The sequence below is a fragment of the Camelus bactrianus genome, chromosome 3 (genome assembly GCF_048773025.1).
Source record: "Camelus bactrianus isolate YW-2024 breed Bactrian camel chromosome 3, ASM4877302v1, whole genome shotgun sequence".
Lineage (NCBI taxonomy): Eukaryota > Metazoa > Chordata > Mammalia > Artiodactyla > Camelidae > Camelus > Camelus bactrianus.
The window spans coordinates 44,795,915-44,815,784 of record NC_133541.1 but is presented as its reverse complement, the minus strand read 5'-3'; the positions used below and the strand labels follow the sequence as shown (position 1 = coordinate 44,815,784).

The following is a 19,870-nucleotide window of genomic DNA, read 5'->3' as shown; positions in this document are numbered from 1 at the left end:
TCGTTACATAACTTTTGAAGTTAAGAAAACATTCTTTTTCTTAGAATCAAGAAAATCAAATATACAGCAAAGAACAAATCTAACTTCCTATCTGCTAAGTACATATACACCTTTGATCTGATGAATTTCTAGAACAAATTAAAAATACAAATTAAAAAGAAATGATTCAGTACTTAGGCTCACATACCAATTAATAACTGTCTTTGACCACAAGAAAAGTACTTTTCAGTAGGAATAGAATCCTACCCATTATCATATAATAAATTTGAGACTGTTTAAACAAGATAATTCTTTTAAAAAGCAGCTAAATCAACACTATAAATTTTAAAATGTAAAGCAGACTACGTTGACATCACAAAATTAGCAATTAGGAATACCAGGAAAATGTATTAAGGATCTTTAACAAAAAAAAATTGAGTAGAAGATAATATAAGTAAGACTTATATTCATTTCCTCCCTGCCCGCATTCCCACCTTAAAGATCCCACTCTATTCACAGCCCTGGAAGAAACAGTCTTAATGTACTTATCGGCTTACTGAAAAATAAACCAAATATAAAATTACATTAAAAATCTAGTAAGCCACTGAAAGCATACCTTAGAGTAACAATGGAAAAACTCTCTAAGATTTAACACTCCATAGGTGCTTTTAAATAGTACATTCATTGAAATCAATATAAATGTGCACTTACATTAAATAAACTGATACACACGGTTTAGCAACGTCTAAATAATAAAGACTAAGGAGGGGGGAGAGATCAAATATTACTAACATATTAAAACTGGCAAAAAGGTAGGAAAGAACTGTAATGAATTCTATGAGATTCCTCTTGAAAGTAGGTCATTACTGAATAGTTTATATTGTGTCTACTTTTAAAAAGACAAGCTTAAAGGAGAAGATTCAATAACGCTAACAAAATCCATTCGTTTGAAGATTAATGTTGATGAAACACTACAGCAGCTGTTCTTAAAAGATGTAGAACTTCTTGAAAAAAAAAAAAAAAACTTATTTTGGCTAGGAAAAGTGATCCTCTAACTTCACCTCCCTGGAATAGAGTGACCATTGTCTTCTACAAACATTTGAGCCTAGCACTGAAAAGGACAGATAATCTAATTCCAAACTTGCTTTTTAAACTTATCTTCATTCACCTATACTCCCAACATATAGGAAAAAGTTATGTGTATTTTCATTAATTAACTGACTATAAAAATATGAGCAAATCACATTCTAGACCTACTGAATGAGATTTTTGTTTGTTTGTTTTTTGAAGGGAGTAGGTCCTAGCATACACATTTTGTAAAAATCAGACAAATTTAAAAAATTCGTCCCAGGTCATTAGGATATGTACCCTTGGTAGGGATGGAGGGAGTTATTTTAAATCATGTGGTCTGAAAAGGCCTCTCTGATGAGACTCTATTTGAACAGGGAATTGAATGAAGAGAAAGAATGGTTACTAAGAATATCTCGGAGAAGGTGGTTTCAAGCTGAGGTAACCCCAGGTACAGAGGCCTGAAAGACCAATGAGCTTCGCGTGCCGGTGGAACAGCAAGAAGGACACATGCCTGGTGTGACGTGAGCAACAAGAGCAATGTGGAGAACAGTTTGGCCACAGCGTGTATGAAAGTGAGGACCAGAGCACAGAGTGGAGGGGTTGCCTTTGCTAGAAGAATATGGATTCAGGTGCAGATGGGTAGATTTGGTGGTGGAAAATGAGGAAGTTCTCTTGCTATTTCTGTTTCTGTAATGAAATAAGCAGCAAGATGATCAGCCACAAGTGAGAAGGCGGTGGAGATGTTGGGTGTTTTTAGGATGATTCTTTTCCAGGAACAACAAGAAAGCCAACTAAGAAAGCTATGTGAAATAGTGAAGCAGCTACTTAATTCCTGCCTGCCCACATTCCCACCTTAGAGAACCTACCCTCCTCACAGCCCTGGAAGAAAAAGCCTTACGCTATCAGTTAGGTTTAGGTTCTATCGCACTTAACAGAAACTCCACATAATATGGCTTTAACAACTTTAAGATTATTTTATCTCACACAGAAAAAGTTTGAGATAGGCGATCCAAGATGAAACTGTGATTCCATCAAGTCTCCAAGGATCCAGGCTCCTTTGGTTGCTCCATTCTGCCATTCAAAGATCCAACCTGTGTGTCAGGTTGGTAGCAGGAGCAAAGGATGAAGAAGGGCTAGCCTCCTCCTTTTCTTAAAAAAAAAAAAAAAAAAAAAAAAAAAAAGACTGCCTGAAAGTCTCACACATCTCTGTTGCATCTCATTAGCCAGAACTTGGTCACAAGGCCATACTTAGGAGATTGGTGAATGTCTTTTAGCTAGGCAGTCATGAATCCAGCTAAAAATTTGGGTTATCTAGAAACAGACTCACAGACATAGAAAACAAACTTACGGGTACCAGGGGGAAAGAGAACGGGAAGGGATAAATTGGGAGTTTGAGATTTGCAAATACTAACTACTGTATATAAATAGAAAGAAATTGACACAACATTGTAAACTGACTATACTTCAATAAAAATACACATACAAAAAAAAACAAGTTTCTACTGTATAGCATAGGAAACAATATTCAATATCTTGTAGTAACCTATAATGAAAAAGAACATGAAAAGGAATATATGTATGTTCACGTATGACTGAAGCATTGTGCTGTACACTAGAAACTGACACAACATTGTAAACTGACTATACTTCAATTTTAAAAATTGGGGTTCTCATTATTAAGTAAGAAGGGAAGGACAGATGATGGAGGGACTAGTCATTTCTGTCACCTACACATCTCATGGCTTTTAACTCCCCTCCACTATCATTATCCTCTTCAATAATACAACTGAATAGACACCTAACTGAAGCTGAGCCAATAAGATTCTGTGTCCCAAGAATTTGGATTTGGGACACAGAAATCGAGTCAATTTACTTCAGAAGAGCTGAAGTACAAGACAGAGCAGACTAGAGCCTTACAGAGAAAATGCAAGATTGTAGAAGATAATGGAACAAATGAATAAAGGAAAGTAGAGAGATGAGGCTGCAGAGGGAGAGAGAAAAATCTAAGTGTCTGACAACTTCCTTTCCCATGACGCCTGTATGCAATTCTTTTATCTGAATTCTGTATAACTTCCCTGTTCCTTTATACAGAAATCCCTTTACTTGAGCTAATTTACGTGGGTCTCTATTCCCACTTACAACGAAAGGATCCGTAAGATACTTACTAAGAAAGTTATGATTTAATGTGATGTACATATGAAGTGTTTCTGCATCTCCTATAAAACTTGAGGAAATATTCATTATGTTCTTCTCTACCTTTTGTGTAAAGACTGATAAAATAGAATTTCCTTTAGAATTTTATACTTTTTAAGTGTTTGAGATAATTAGGAATTGATACCTTTCTTTTAAAAATTCAGATAATGGCAGGTAAGCTTTATAATGCCTCTTTTTGTCTTGCCTGCCAGGAAGATGATTAAATTTATTACACAGTCACATGGCAATTTCTGGCTAAAGCACAGAGACTTTAGTAGATTATATTACTGCTTCTAAGCACTCAGTGAAAAGTTTATACTTCACCATGGACATCAGGCTTGGCCAGATCATTTGCTCTGGCCAATGAAATTGTGTATATATGCCACTTCTAAGCAGAAGCTGTAAGTGCTGGTGTATGACTCATCATCACTCTTTTCCCTCTGCCATGCCTCCTCTCAGAAAGAGGCTGTTCCTTCATCCTCAACCCTTGAAAAAGATGATATGGAACAGATCCCACCAGGATGTTGACCTAAACAACCATTTCTCCAGTGAAGATATATGAATGGCCAATAGACATATGAAAAATGCTCAGTATCACTAATTATCAAACAAATGCAAATCAAAACTACAATGAGGTATCACCTCACACCAGTCAGAATGGTCATCATTCAAAAGCCCACAAATGACAAATGCTGGAGAGGCTGTAGAGAAAAGGGAACCCTCCTACACTGCTTATGGGAATGTAGTTTGGTGCAGTCATTATGGAAAACAGTATGGAGATTCCTCAAAAGACTAAAAATAGACTTACCACATGATCTAGCAATCCCACTTCTGGGTATATATCTGGACGGAATTCTAATGCAAAAAGATACATCCACCCCAATGCTCATAGCAGCATTATATACAATAGCCAAGACACAGAAGCAATCTAACTGTCCATCGACAGATGACTGGATAAAGAAGTTGTGGTATTATTTATATAATGGAATACTACTTGGCCATAAAAAAGAATAAAATAAGGCCATTTACAGCAACTTGGAGGGACCTAGAGATTGTCATTCTAAGTGAAGTAAGCCAGAAAGAGAAAGAAAAATACCATGTGATATCACTCATATGTGGAATCCAAAAAAAAAAAAGAAAAGAGGACACTATGAACTCATCTACAAAACAGAAACAGACTTGCAGACATAATAAACAATCATATGGTTACCAGAGAAAGAGGGTTGGAGGGGATAAATTTGAGAGTTTGAGATTTACAAATGTTAGCCACCATACATAAAAATGGATTTTTAAAGTTTCTTTTGTATGGTACAGGTAACTATGTTCAATATCTTACAATAACCTTTAATGGAAAAAAAATATATAAACGAATATATGTATATAAATGCATGACCGGGACATTGTGCTGTACCTCAGAGATTGACACATTGTAATTGACTCTCCTTCAATCAACCAATCAATCAATAAGAAACAAATCAGGATGTATGTTTATATGTTGGGACATCGAGGTATAACAGAAAGGACAAACAGGACAAAAATGTGTGAGGGAAGCACTAGGAACAACCAGAGTTTCTATCTCAGTGCTTATCACCACCACTTAGCCAATTATCTAAGCCACAAGAGTCATCTAGAATATAGCCAGAAATATACCTCCTACATCCAATCTACCACCTCTTTATTATCTCAAATCCCCCAACAGACACTACCTTAGTTAGACCCTGACTACCTCTCCCTTGGGCTAATGTAGTAATCTACTATTTTGTCTATCTGCTTCAATCTCCTTCCTCTAACCCATCCCCTACACTTCTATAGAGTAATGCATATTCCTAAAATGATGTTACACCTTTGCTGGAAACATTCCACATGAGAGTCACACTTCAGCTGGACACGTAGGCATTGGCCCTGAACAACCCCTCTCCAGGCTCCCTAGAGGTGTCACAATATTGTAGATTCAGGTACCAGCTATGCCACTTTTTGGCCACAAGTCACTTAACCTCTTTAAGTCCAGTTTTTTGGTTGTTTGTTTTTTATAAAATGAGAATCATGATGCAAATTGTACCTTGTACCTTTCTTCTGGGCATTAAATTAGAGAAATAAAATAGACTCGGCAAAGTGCCTGGTCACACTGTCGAAGAACAATAAACACTTGTGGAATAAGAGAACAAATTCTCTGGCTAGCTCACCCATGAACACTTCACAGCCCTTATTTGCTTATACAACTGTTTCCCTTCACTAGAAACTAAGCAACTTGAGAAGAGGCTGAGACTTACTAATCTGGGCATCCCGGGACATAGCACAGTGCCCAGTATAAAGGAGCAACTCAATTAATGGGTAAAAGCTAAGAAATCTTTGAAAGGTAAAATCCCTAAATAGAGGAGAGAGAAAGGCTAGTCAGACAAAATAAAACCACTAACTGTAACTCTCCCTCAGGCCCTTGTGTAACTTCATGTGCCTTTAACTGTGTGCTAAACAAGAACTTGGCCTCTTGGGTGGCTCTTCTGTATTTTACCCAAACTCACACTTGCCAATTTAATTACAGGTGAATTCACAATGTACAGACAACGAAGGTAGGAAAGTAAAGAATATTTCAAAACTCTTAAATGTGGCTATATTTGTTTCAGAGTAGAGAACATTTCCTCAAATCCTGAATAACTTAAAGAATGTTTGCACATAATCTCAATACTACATTTCAAATGTACAATTCCATTCCCTATAAACAACTGACACTGCAAGATCAACAGAATGTCACTCTCAAGGGTAATACAAATCAATACATTCTAAAGAGATGCAAATATCTTTTTCCCATTTTGACAGCAGAATCTCCCCTACATGTGCATTTCATTGCTTCCTGTCTGCCATACAAAATATAATTGTAAAAACAGTAGGGTTGTTGTATTTCTGAAATATATAACTGAAATTCAAGAGCTTTTTTGTTTTATTTTGAAGGTGATTCCTTGGATATGGATTAAGGTTTTCAGTGAACTAAATGGACATTTTTAAAGATGTATTTTATTTCAAACAGCCCAAGAAACAGTTTTGCCCAGAACATCCAAAAATTCTTGCTATAAAGATCCAAAAAGAAGAAAAATGGAAGCTTGCCAGAAATGCCAAATGATGGTATGGTTTACACTATAATTGTTACTATTCCAAAATTTTAAACATAACAGGTAAAGGCAATAGGATAAACCATCTAGTCTACACTGAGAGATTATCCAACATTAATTTAAAGGATTTGACAATGATAAAATGTTATTTCTCTTAAATAGTGGTTCCCCAAAATTGCTTATCTTACTACCATTAGGGTGAAACTTAAGAAATTGCTGTATTTGACTATTCTTGTCCTATAATAAAATGGCAATTTTATACTCAACCCTTTTTTAACCTGGTATTTTAATCTTTTCCTGAAATACACATTGTCTACTTAACATCTATAATGTTCTGCATGGACTTCTTTTAGAGCATTTGCCATACTGAACTGTAATTAATTGTGGTGTGTGTGCATTGATGTTGTTTTTAATGGAGGTACTGAGGACTGAACTCAGGATCTCATGCATGCTAAACATGCACTCTACCACTAAGCTATACCCACCCCTAATTAATTGTTTATAATTCTTACTTTTAGGCTAAATTGTGAACATTTGCAGACAGAAACATTTTCTCCATTGTCTTCATGTTCCTGGCCCCTGGCAGTGCTCGGCACATAGCAGTTCTTACACAGTAACTGACAACCAAAAGTAACATACATTTGAGAACAGAATGATTGGTTAGGAAAGAATATATAAAAAAAAAAAGGCAAGTTCTAGTAAAAGTATACAAACTTCATTAAAGTCAATGGCTTCAAAGCTTAATATCTGCTGTTAAACCCAAGTATTTCCTGAAAATACAGCATTTAGACTACTACTCCATACCAAAGAAATAATACTTGCGAATTTTCAGAGAGCAATTACCCAGTATAAAGATCTCACGTTTCTTTCTCTTCCTTTTTCGTTCTTTCTTTTCTTTTTTTTTTTTTTTTTTAAACTGTCTGCTTCAGTACAACACCTTGGGGCAAAAGGTGAAAGGAAGCAGAAATGCTCTAACAGGTTAATTTCATTCCTTGCTTAGACATGTTCTGAGGACATAAAGGGGGTACTTCTTAGAGATGATTCTAATGGTTTAAATAGGGTTGTTAAAACATCTGTGGATTTCAATCTTTGTTGTACTACCTTTTAAAGTTAGTACTATCATTTTTTAATGTGTAAATCTTTTAAATGTTTGAAATTTAAATATTTTATTATCTTTTTGAATTGGCTAAAACAAACCTAGTTAATGTACTAAAGACAACTATGTACTTCCTATAGTTTGATCATAAAAGAGAAACCAGAATACAAAGTATATTAAGACTCAAAGAATTCACTGAGGCTGAAAGAAAGCTTATTAATATTTTTGAGAAGGCTAAAAATATTAAGGAAAAAGTATTCAAAGTTCCATAAGAAATCCTGGTCACAGATTTCAAAGCCAACAAAAGGAGACTTGAAAGACTAAAATGAGCAACCGTTCATCTGGCTGTTCACCCAGGCCTCAGGAGGTATATTAAGACTGTATTACCCCTGGCTTCATAATTTAAAGTTCAATCCTACTCACTAGGTTTCAAACTCAACTTCAATATTTTTATCTAAATTTCTGAAGCTATCATATAGTAAGATATTTCATATCCCATCAACCAAACCACAGCTCATGAATAAAACACAAATTCTACTTAACTTTACCAAAAAAGATACTCGTTATATGAAAAAGGAATAGTGCCACAGTCAACTAAATATGACAGGTCAACAGAACATAGCTGATCAAACCAGAACATGTTCAAATATCAAAACTAATGCCACTCTAGTTAACCTTAAAGATAACTACCAAAAGACCGTAATTTGAGGATATATGTGTCAGGATTTCTTTGATTTATATTTCAATTTGATGAAAATAATTTAGAAGTTAGAGTAATCACAACAAAACTAAAGATGATAGAAATTAAACGATAAAAGACAGAATTTCCATAATGATTGTAATCACCATAACAAACCACTGATTTTTGACTAGCCAACTTGCTTGCTACATCTGATTTTACTGTTTAGCCATTTATTATAAATCAATACACAGATGCTAAAAACAAGTAGGGTAGACAACTGTTTGGTTTATATGATTAACTTGCAGCAGCTGAGCTCCACCTACAGGCAAAATAAGTTTCTCTAGAATGTTTTAAAATAGGACTTTCCGAAAGAGGCTGCAACTACCACCACACTGCAGTTTATGTTGAGTGCACATTAGAATCACCTGTGCTTTTTAAAACTTATGGTCCCATACCAAAAGTTCTGACTGAATTGATCAGGGTGGGGCTTGTTCTCAGGTGATGCAAATTATGGAAAAGCTTGAGAGACTGATTTGAACTTTTACCAGCACAAATCTTGAAAAACATTTAGAGTACTCAAATATCATATTTTCCTTCTTCTAAAATTACTTGATTCCCACTATACCAACCCTTTATCTTTTTCAGAGATTAAATTAAGTTCAGTTGATATGTCTTATCCCTGGTAGACTGCAAAAGACCTGAAGTGACACTACACTTTTTCTAAATTACTTTTACATGATTCTATGCCTCAGAAGTAATAGAGTGTTTGGTGGGGATTAGGGTTCTTAACCCTAGATACACACATTAGAATATCTGGAGAGATTTTACAAAGTATTATTGCCCCAAAGTTACATTATGTTCTTAGAAGTTAGAAAAGTGGTACTATTAGGGAATGAGGGGAGAAGTAACCAGAACAGCACAAGAGGGAGACTTCTGGGTAATGGTAATTTTCTGTTTCGTGATCTGCGTGATGGGTATATGGGTGTATTAAGTTTGTAAAAATACACCAACCTATATATTTATGATATGTGCACTATGAAATACAGCTCATACAAATATATCCTGAATGTACATTACACTTCAATAGAAAGTTAACAAGTTAAAAAGGACACGCCCAGGCTTCACTGCAGACCAAGTGATTCAGGATCTTTGGGAGTGGCCTGGGTGTCAGTATTTCTTTTTTAACATTCCTCCAGTTAATCTAACATGGAGTCAGCAGTGAAAACCACGCCTCTAATGAATCACAAGAGTTTTCATTCATCTACTCACCCACTCACTACACAAATCTTAATGAACAACTGCCATATGCCATATGCTTATTTTACTAGACTCAAAAGACTTAAATGTAAGACAGTCTCTGAAGGAGCTCACTCTAAGCACAGGAAGTGGGCAAACCCGTAAACCTCATGTGATGAATACAAGCAAGGTACTTAAAAGGTCTCGAGGACAAAGTGATTGGTCAAAGGATTCACTCACTTTTTTTGTTCATTCATTTATATACATGTCAGCCGCGGGAAGCTGGAGAGGGATTCGAGAAGGTGTGCTGCCCAGCTGGAAAAAGGCGCGAGAAGCCGACATGCAGCAGAACAGCACTCTACCGCAGTACAAGCGGGTGGCTCGCGCGCTCAGGCGTCTGCACTCACTGGCCCTTTTATTATGCCCGCGCATGCGTATTGTTCAAAATGCGTACTCATGCTACCAGCGCATGCGTACATGTACTTCTTACCCCCCACACATGCAAGTTATTGTGAACTTTAACCTGGGTCCCACGACCTACTCACTTAAGACTGCGACAATACATATTTGGGAACCTGTGATGTTTGACCATGGATAAATGGACCCAATCTCTGCCTTCAAGAAAATTACAGTACAAGGGTACACAAAGAAGAAAAAAAAAGATATAACCTGCTGTCATACTGACCATCACAGAAGTGTGAGAAAGGTGCAACAGGAATACCCTGGGGAGTCAGAGAAGGTACTACCAAGTTGCTGACCCTGGAGGTAAGAGGACATAAACTTGAACTAGTCCAGGAGCACTGGTGGTAAATATTAGTATTCTAAAGGAGTGCTTCTCAAACTCTCCTAACGTACAAATCACCGGAAATCCTATTAAAATGCAGAGGCTGATTCAGAAAGTGTGAGGTGGGGCCTGAGACTCAGTATTTCTGAAAAGATTCCAAGTGATATTAATGCAATTGGTCCACAGGTCACAATTTAAGTAGAAGGTTTTTGAGGAAGATGGTTTTCAAGAAGGAAAAGACCAAAAAAAAAAAAAAAAAAAAAAAAAAAAAAGCCAAATTCCATAGCAGAGACTAAGAAAAACAAAAATTGGAAAGCAGCCATTAGATTTGTCAAGGAGGTAGCCTTAGTAAGAGGAGTTTTAGGGGGTGATGAGGGAAAAACTAGAAGATGTATATGTAGAAATAAATGGGAACTAAGGTGGTGGGGACAGGAAATAAAATAAGAGGTTTTGTTTTTACTCTTAAATGCTCCAAGAGGCTCAAGTCTATGCACAAGCTGAAGGAGAGGAATGAGTGAAGAGGGAAAACTGAAGACAAAGGAAAGAGGATGGAATAATTTTGAATGGGTAGAAAGATTTTCAGCTTTAAAGAGAAAGAAGAAAAGGGGATAAAAATTAGTCTGAAAGGGTAGAGGGGAAAGAGAAAAGGATAAGAATTTCTCCTGTTTCATGGCACAAGCAGCCAGGTGATCTGATGAGAGAGTGAATTTAGGTTTAGAGGAAGCACCCAGGAACAGGTAATGAAGAAGCATTGGAGGCAGAGCTGAGGTGGGACTTGCACTTGTCTGTGTGATTCTGCTCAGCAGCATCCAGTGGTCCGTATAGGCTTAGAGGAGGGGACTGGATAAGAAACAGAGTGAGACTGATAACATTTTGAAAAGGAAGGAGGCAAGGGACAGAAATCCTTAAGAAGCCTTAAGTACAGTGAGAGGAAAGAAAGGGGAGAAGGGGGAAGAGCTTTGGATTTTTCCTTATTGAACCTCTAAGTATTTTTCAACAGAACAATTAGGGAAATATTCTACTCCATGAAAATTTGTTGGAAATATATTGTTAAATATCATTTCCCAACTTAAATATTAAGTACTCGATAGATCTGCTCATAGGTTTAACATCCCAAGTGATAAACAACTTCAACATAACTGATTCCAGATGTTGCTTTACCAGTAGAAGCAATACCACCAATTTTCAGTAAAATTATACTTTGAAAATGGCTCCTTGCCTAAAAGGCTGGTAGGCTAGTCTAGTCCCTGATCCTACTACTTGAATCAGAAAATGACCCGAGGATAACAAGAATATTCAAGCACATCCAGAAGAAAACTTTGTATACACCAAGAGCACTGCTTTTTGAATACGTAATGATTTCATACTGACATCCTATTTGGCTGGCAGCTATACCCATTATAATTCAACTTAGACTGAGCAGTAATTTTCCTTTAAATATAATTATCCTTTCTTACCACATTACAGTTTTTTAAGACTCTTAGAGGTTTTTTTGTTTGGTTTGTTTTTTTTTTAACATAAAATTAACTTGAGACTTCAACTACAGTGAAGCTGGTATAAACTGACCAAAAGCACTAATGATTTTGGTAATTTTTGTACTCTAAATAAGTGGTCGTGAGACAATCATAGAAGTTTCTAGACAAGAGACAAAAAATTGTATTTTCCTTTTAAGATTCTGTACTTTCTCCTCTATCCTGACCTTATTTTTCTTTTATTTCTCTTTGTAGGTAGGAGAGACAGGATGAAAGAGGGAGAGAGGAAGATGTGAATATTGAAAACCTGGGCAAAGAGGGGAAGAGTTATAAATGGGTGTTTGGTGTTCCCACAGTTTACTAAGGCAAATTTATCCAAATAAGCTTTATTTAGTTTATAGAAAATTGCTAAATTTTAAGTTATATTAATTATAGGGTATACAAGTATTTGGAACTGTATTAACACCAAAAGAACAGAGTAGAGTTGAGAATTTAAAAAGCACTTAAACATGACAAATATTTGGTTCATCTATTAAAAATTCAAAATGTATTTTTGTCACATTATAAATGAAATCTTTAAAAATTCATTGTTCTTAAAAATCAGCAAATGCATGTCTTAAATGAGAGAGAGAAAAAATATCTTTGATTATATTAATGATTTGACTAATAAAGCTGATAAGAGGCCCTCAGCTCCATGTATGTATAAGCATATACATGATCAACAAAATCTTCAGGCAGTAGTGGCCCGAAGTTAATCTACTATATTAAATTATTCAATGGTGATTACTTGAGTATCAGGTGAATGTTGCTGGGAGAAAGATATTTAAGGTAACTTCTAAGTACCATGCGAAGGTTATATCATTAACAGAAATTTCCGAGAATTACTTTTCTAGTTACATAAACAAAAAAAAAAAAAAAATTGAGGGAGCTAAGCGATGACAACATGGAAATGCTTTTCATTTTTAAGTTCTTCTGTATGAGGATGGGAAACAATGAAAAAAAGAATGTTGTTTATATATAGCTAGTTCTATTTTATCCCCAAATGTAGGCCATCCAAAGAAAACAAACACTACTATTTTTAAAGCAGTATTATTTAAAATATATACCATAAAAGTTGTAATAATAGAGTTACAAAGGAGAGTCTTTCAATTAAGCTGAATTTCAGGAGAATAAAATGTTGAGTCAAAAAATTCAACCACTCTTTACCATCAGACATTTGCTGAAATTTCTTTTATGATACCACTAAGATTAGGAGAGACAGATAGTATAAATCAGACTTGAAAAGACATGAGTATTTTCAGGCCCACACATTTCTTACCAGTTTTGACAGACTTTACTCACCTAAATCAGAGGACATCTCTTTCTCTTCTATACCATTACTTTACTGCTTTCTGAGGGGGAGGTAATTAGGTATCTTTATTGATTTCCGCTGGGAGGAGGTACCAAGGACTGAACCCGGGACCTCTTGGGTGCTGAGCGTGCGCTCTACCACTTGAGCTATCCCCTTCCCCCACCATTACTTTACTGCTCTTGTTGGTTTTAAACAAATAGAATCTTCCACATCTAGCTAATACATCTCTTTCCCCAAATATAAGACATGTTAGAGGCTTTTAATGAAGAGATCAGAAACAAGTGAAGTGGAATTTGACTCATAGAGTACTGCTGTGATTAAAACTGGTCTATTTGCTTTTAGGCCTCCAAGTGGGCTAATTTAACATAACTAATACATATATCAAATGTTAATAAAATAGTATTTTAGAAAATAAATTGGAAAGAGGACTTAATCTTAATTTAAAGTAAAGAACAAGGAGACAAAAACTCTGATACCGGGAAGCGCCATGCCTGCCTTACCTGCGGCTAACTGATTTCTTCCCCACTTCACCCTCTCCAGCTGACTTAACATTTGCACTTGTGTCCTTTTTCAACTTCTTTGCAATTCTCTCTCTCATCAGGTTCTTCTCATCACCATCAGCATATTCCTCATGCTCCGCACCTTCACAGTCTGCATCCTGCAAAAATTGAAATGGAGGATTTGCTGGACAATCCATTCTCTCCCTTCACTTCCAGAGGTCCATCTCAGACTCTCCTCACTGCATTCTCAGCCAGGTTTATTGCTTGTTTTGTTTTGTTTTGAATGAGTAAGGGCTTGAAGAATTGGCTGCAGGTGGGAATACCCCTTGGGGTTTGCTGTAGGCCAGCGAGGTAAGTACAGCAGAGCCCAGGAAGGCTTGTTGCTCAGTCCACACCCAGCCCCTCTGCGCGGCACAGACTGCTCACTCTGAGTCCCCCAGGATACTGTGGCCATCTACATCCCTACTCTTTCCCAGTGGGAAACGTGGCTTCTGGAGGCAGTTGGCCAGCATACTGACCTCACCCAGGGACTAATTCAGGTAAAAGAGGTGGAGGTAGAGAAGCTGAGATTTCTTCCTGTAATTTAAGTCATAGCAATTACTTCTCTTCTCAAAACCCTCCAGTGGATGCCCAATTCACTCAAGACTGTATACAATCTGTACCTCCGTGACATGATCTCCTAGACTCCAGGACAGCAACACTAGCCAACCCTGGAGCTGCTGTTCTCTCCAGCCTGAAACACTCCTACTCCCTGCATCTGCAGTGCTCGCTTTCACCTCCTGCAGGTCTCTGCTCAAATATTACTCTCTCAGTGATACTTCTCTTGATCCCCCTATTATGGCAGAACCACCTACTTACCTCCAGGACTTTCTATTCCCCTTTCTTGTTTTTTTTCTCCTCCAAAACATTTACCACTCATCTGATTTACTATATATTTTAATTATTTATGTAATGATTGTCTCTCTCCCATAACTAGAGGAAGTACTCCGTGAGAGCTAAAATTCTGGACTTTTTGCTCACTGCTGTATCTTCAGCTTCCAGAACAGCTCCCAACATTAGTAGAGAGAGGAAAGGAAGGAGAAAGGAGGAGAGAGAGAGAGGGAAGAGAGGACAGAAGAAGAAAGAAACTACCCCAAGTGGAACTTCTTCTCGTGTAATTCTCTGATCAGGTGAGCCATGGTGAGACAGGATTCTTAACTTGAGGTATGTGGACCCTAGAGCAGTGGTCCTCAAAGTCTAGTCCTCAAACTATAAAACATGGATTGTTTGTTTAAAAATATAGAATCTTAGCTCTCATCTCAGTCTTACTGAACTAAATCTCTAGGGATAGAAATTGTGAGAATTTTCAGCGAGATGTTTAAGAAATTCTTTAGCCTTAAAAGTTAATAACCACGGACCTACGTCTTCCATGCCTGGTCCTCAGGAGATCTAAAAAAATCCCCTGTAAATTCATAAAATTTTGTTTGTGGATATCATATATTTCCCAGAAGAAGGTGCCCAGTTTTAGTCACTGCAAAGGATCTAGGACACAAAACAGATTAGAGACCATACACTATTCTTAGGTGACCTCACCCCCACCAAGACCATAAGAACATATCAATCAGTTTACATCAGGCCTCGATCCTATCTTCCAGACCCATATTAATGTTATACAGATTTTTTCAAGTTAACTGAATCTCAAAATGCACAAAATTAAGCACATTATTTTTCATGTCTCACCCCACCTCAAGCCTAACCTTTCTTTTGTACCCACGTAACAAGTTGCCCAAATCAGAAACTCTGTGATTGTCCTAGACTCCTACTTCTCCCTCACCTCAGAGAATGGAATCCATCACCTCTTAGACCTCTTTTAAGTCTCTCTCTCTCCCATCTCACAGCTGTGGTCTTCTATCAAGTTCTCCTCTTGCCATAGCTTCCCGATAGGGCTCCTTGACTCCAGTGTGTTTCATCCAATTTCTCCTCTATCATGTTGCCAACCGTGATCTTCCTAAAATGCACAGTTGACTACTGCACTCTTCTTTTTAACTAATCCCCTTCAACTGTTCCTCATTACTTTTAGGGTGAGATTTAAACTCCTCCCCATAGCCTGTGAAGCTCTCTAATATTTGGCTTCTCCCTACCTCTCCAACCTCAATTCACTCTCCCTCCTGTCACTACGCTCTGGTCACACTGGTCTGCTTTCAGCTCCTGGAACGCATCAAACTCACTCCTTCTTCAGAGCCTTTTTGCATGCAGTTCCCTCTACCTTTAACACTCTTCCTCCCTGCTCTTCACAAGGCAGGCTCCTCCTCAAACTTTAATGTTAGCTTGTACTTCCTAAATAAGGTATAATTTCTACTTGTCACCATGTTTTAACATGTGCTGTTCTCTGTGATAGAGGAATCCCACCTTCACCAGTTTCTTTTTTGACTTAGTTAACTCCTAATTCTCCCATAAGACACAACACAGCATCATTTCTTCCAGGAAGGTTTTCTTGACCAGGTTAAATAGCCATCCTTTCTCTATTATACATGGTCAGAAGGAACCCTCTCTTTTGACCGTGGTAATAGATGAAGCTGCATTCATGCATGGACACTTACGTACTTCCTTCTGAATTATACAATGCACAGATCAATGGGTTCTTACATAAAGTGACAAATGTATGACATGAAAAACTTGATCTCTCATATATAAAGGAAACCCTGCCTTCTGTTTTATCAGCTTTAACAGCCAGTACAACTAATGAAGAAAAATCACTAGTCTCGAGAGAGAATCTTCTGAAATGTGTGTATAAAGAAGGAATGCTACTATAAATGACTGATCCAAGCATTTCCCATGCATCATGTAAGATGGGGCATCTATGTTTTAACTAGATCAAAACATAATAAAATAAAATCAATGACATCTAAATTTTGAGTATTCAAGTAATGTCAAGTGAGGAGAAAAAAATAGGCTAGAAATTCATATATAAGATTCCAATTTTGTAGGGTAACACACACACATATGTATACTTGGAAGGAAAATTTCAATACCAAAATAATTTAGTTTTCAAATCTTTCAATTTTTTTCAAAATTATACACATACAATTAGAAAAGTTTACCTTTTTATCTTTTAAGGAAAAAACTAATTACCTTTTGTAAAAAACATTATGTTTAAGGAAAAAATAATTTAATCTTTCATAAAAACCTTGAATTGTCTATAAATTGTTCAACTATATTTATACTAAAATTAATACTCACATCATTTAAATCTCCTGCTGCATCCCCCTTTTCACTACAAAAACAAGAAAAATAAGCAAGTTTTAGCTTTTAAATGAGACTAACAAAATTATCCAAAAATTTAGAATATTTTGCTGGGACTAATAGTTCAAAAACACTTCAACATAGAAATTTTCAGAATAGCATTGTAGAGCAAATGGAAACATTCTAAAAGGAAGTTGTTTTTATAAATAGAATAAAAGGTATGCTCCATTAGGACATATATGAATTCACTAGAATTCTTTAAAAAAAGGAAACAACAACCAACAGTGCTATTTTTATGAACAAAGGGCTGCAGAAAACAATTTCTTCTATTGGCTTGATGTATTCTGGCTGAAGAAGCCAAATCCTTCAAATACAAGGACATTAAGAAAAGACTGTTCTGAAATAGAGTTCTTGAAAATGACCTAAACTCAGTACAGTAGTATTTTAGTCCCCCTTTGAGACATTGGCCCAGTATATCATGTGCAGTTATATTCAACAGTAAGACACCTTCCTTTCACAAAGAGAAGAAACAAAAATAGTAAGAAAATTTTCTGATAACTCCTAAAATATGTAAGAAATAATACTCAGTGAACTGGCCCAAAATGTGGCAACTTCTTCACAAAACCCTTCAAATCTGATTTGCTTACCCATGATTCTGAGACAAAAATGATTCAAGGAAAAAGTCAGCAACGCAAATCTGAATTAACCATTAAACTGTTAAAGTAGACAGTTTCCTAGTATTCAAACAATCCCAAAGATTTAAAAGTTTAACAATTGATTTTAATTAGTTCAACAGAGGTAGCGAGCAAGAAGAGTGAAAGTGACTAGAGTGGTTCTCCCCAATATGCTGGAAGCTCTGCTGCTACTGTCACCAAAATGCTTTAGTTCTTTGGTTAGGTTGACAAAAATTTGACTTATGAGAACTGACCTTTACTTACAGAGGAAGCAAGAAAATTATCTGAGCCAGAAAATAACTTAGGATCATACGAGAACCATACTAACCTTTCAACAGCTGGGACAGAGCTGAGATGTGGATCATCCTTAAGCAAGTCATGACTACTCTTGCTTTTTCCCTTCATGCTCTAGAAAGGAATGTGTGATATAATCATGAGTGGGGAAAAAACAGTCTTCCAAAAGGACAAGTTAACAAATTTGCATAACATCTAGTACTGACATACTGTGGTTAGCAAAAGGTATATGGCTCCTAAAAATTTCAGTATCAACTGAAGCTTTATAAGTAAGAATCTTATTCTTCCATTGACTGAAAATATTTTTAGAAATACCTTTTATTTCAAAAGGCTATATATCCTTTAAAATAAGTTTACTGATTACTATTTCCAAATACTAAATCCTTATTATGATTTACTACTAAACTAATTAATTTTAGTCCCATTCTTCACTGTTTAACAATTTTGAGAACAGGTTTCTAAATTTGATAGGCTTTACTTTGAGGCAAATGTATCAATTCTGAAATTTATTTCCATGATGAAAATAATAGATTTTTAAATTTCTGTATGAACATGGAGTTCACATTTTAAAGACCTAATCAGTTTAAACATGCTTATAGTCTATTTTCACAAGGCAAAACAGAAACTTTTCTCAGTTAATCTAAAGATGCTATTTTTCTACAGTTTTAAAAAGTCAAAGAATCTGAATTATGCAATTAATCTGTATTTCTACCTTACACACACCAAGGAGCAATTAAAAAAAAAAGATAAAACATCAAGTAATTACTTGGTAATACATTTGTCCAACAATGAATACTGAAAAAAAAATGTTCAAAATCAGAAGATGGTGTAGTAGAAAGAACACAGGGTAAGAAGAAAGGTGATAATTGGGCCAAATGAGTTTCAAAATCTAATATTCAATAATTCTATGGGTTTTAGTCCAGAACTTGTACCATTTGGGGAAAGAGACTTCAGAACCTCTTCCTACAAAATAGAAATAATACTAGCAGCCTTGCCTACTTCATGCAAGAGAGTAAGTGCAGATATGTGCAAAAGCGTACAAGCGAATATAAAATGACCTCAACTAAAATACAACTTGAACATCTTTTTTTCATGCTTTCCTTCCCTAAAATTTCTTCCTCCTGCATCTCTAGCCATGACTGTTTATTTTCATCTACTCTAAGAAATATTTTCTTATTAATTCTCCCCATGTGGCTCCCTCATGGAGTCATAATCACAGACATTATAGCCATAGTTGGCCTCAGACCCTCTGGTTAAGCCTCTTAGTTAACAGATCAGAAAATGAGAATTACACTAATAAAGAGCAGGAGTAAGATTAGAATTCAGGTCTTTAAGTTAGCCCATTAATAAGCTACACTATTTCATTTACTTGTTGGTTTACAGTTGTTAGTTTAATTAACATTTTTAAAATGGGTTCTTATTTATCTCCCAACACTTAAATCAGCTTGAAGGGAAAAGAAGAAACTTGCCTTACGTCAACTTAAAATAAGACTTAACAATAGGAGGAAACTGAATTAATCTGAAAAATCATTACTATTTAAAATTTTAATTAACTTTTTAAATTAAATTAGCATAGAAATGTATGATCAAAAGCAATTTTTCAGATGGCCCTTCCCACTATAGTAGACTTTGAATCCTGCTGGCAGAGAAAACAAATTATGGAAGAACTGAAGAAATTTGGAGATAGTCTCAAAGGGTGTAAAAATGAATTCAGATATTTCTCTTTTATGTCTGTTCTTTCTGAAAGACCTATTTTAAGGTTCTTATTTATGCCATCAGGTAACAATAAATTTAGAGGAAACAAAAACCTAATATATTTAAAAATAATTTTTGAAAAAATTACATAAAAGTCACTGGCTAATTAAAAGGTTCAGGGGCCGAACAAAATACTAAATATACTTAGTGAATACAGTGTAATGAGCTCTGTAGTAAATTCAAAACTATCTGTAAGCAAATCTGAAAATGAACATCAAAGAGGATGTGGGAAAATCACATTATTACTTGGCACTTGATACCTAAGAATACAGAGGCAGTGAAACAGTGGGAACTAAATAGAGTACAAGTAGAAAGAAAAAAAGCAAGAGGTACAGTAGTACCGGGGAACAACACTGGTCGAGAAGTTGGAAGGTCTGGGCCTCAACCTCTAACTACCTGTGTGTTAATTTTATGCTACAGTACCCAGTTGTTCGGTCAAATACCAGTTTAGATGTTG

General features: G+C 36.0%; 1 protein-coding gene across 2 annotated transcripts in view; it reads right to left on the bottom strand.

Moving 5' to 3' along the window:
• The window catches only part of CWC27 (CWC27 spliceosome associated cyclophilin), a 199,069-nt gene that overhangs the window by 147,828 nt on the left and 31,371 nt on the right, over positions 1 to 19,870 (bottom strand). For both annotated transcript variants that reach the window (XM_074358921.1, XM_045512419.2), the window contains exons 8-10: positions 17,693 to 17,772; positions 16,688 to 16,721; positions 13,469 to 13,626 (exon numbers count right to left, since the gene is read on the bottom strand). In XM_074358921.1, the coding sequence (XP_074215022.1) occupies positions 13,469 to 13,626; positions 16,688 to 16,721; positions 17,693 to 17,772 (272 nt within the window). The remainder of the gene's footprint in view (positions 1 to 13,468; positions 13,627 to 16,687; positions 16,722 to 17,692; positions 17,773 to 19,870) is intronic.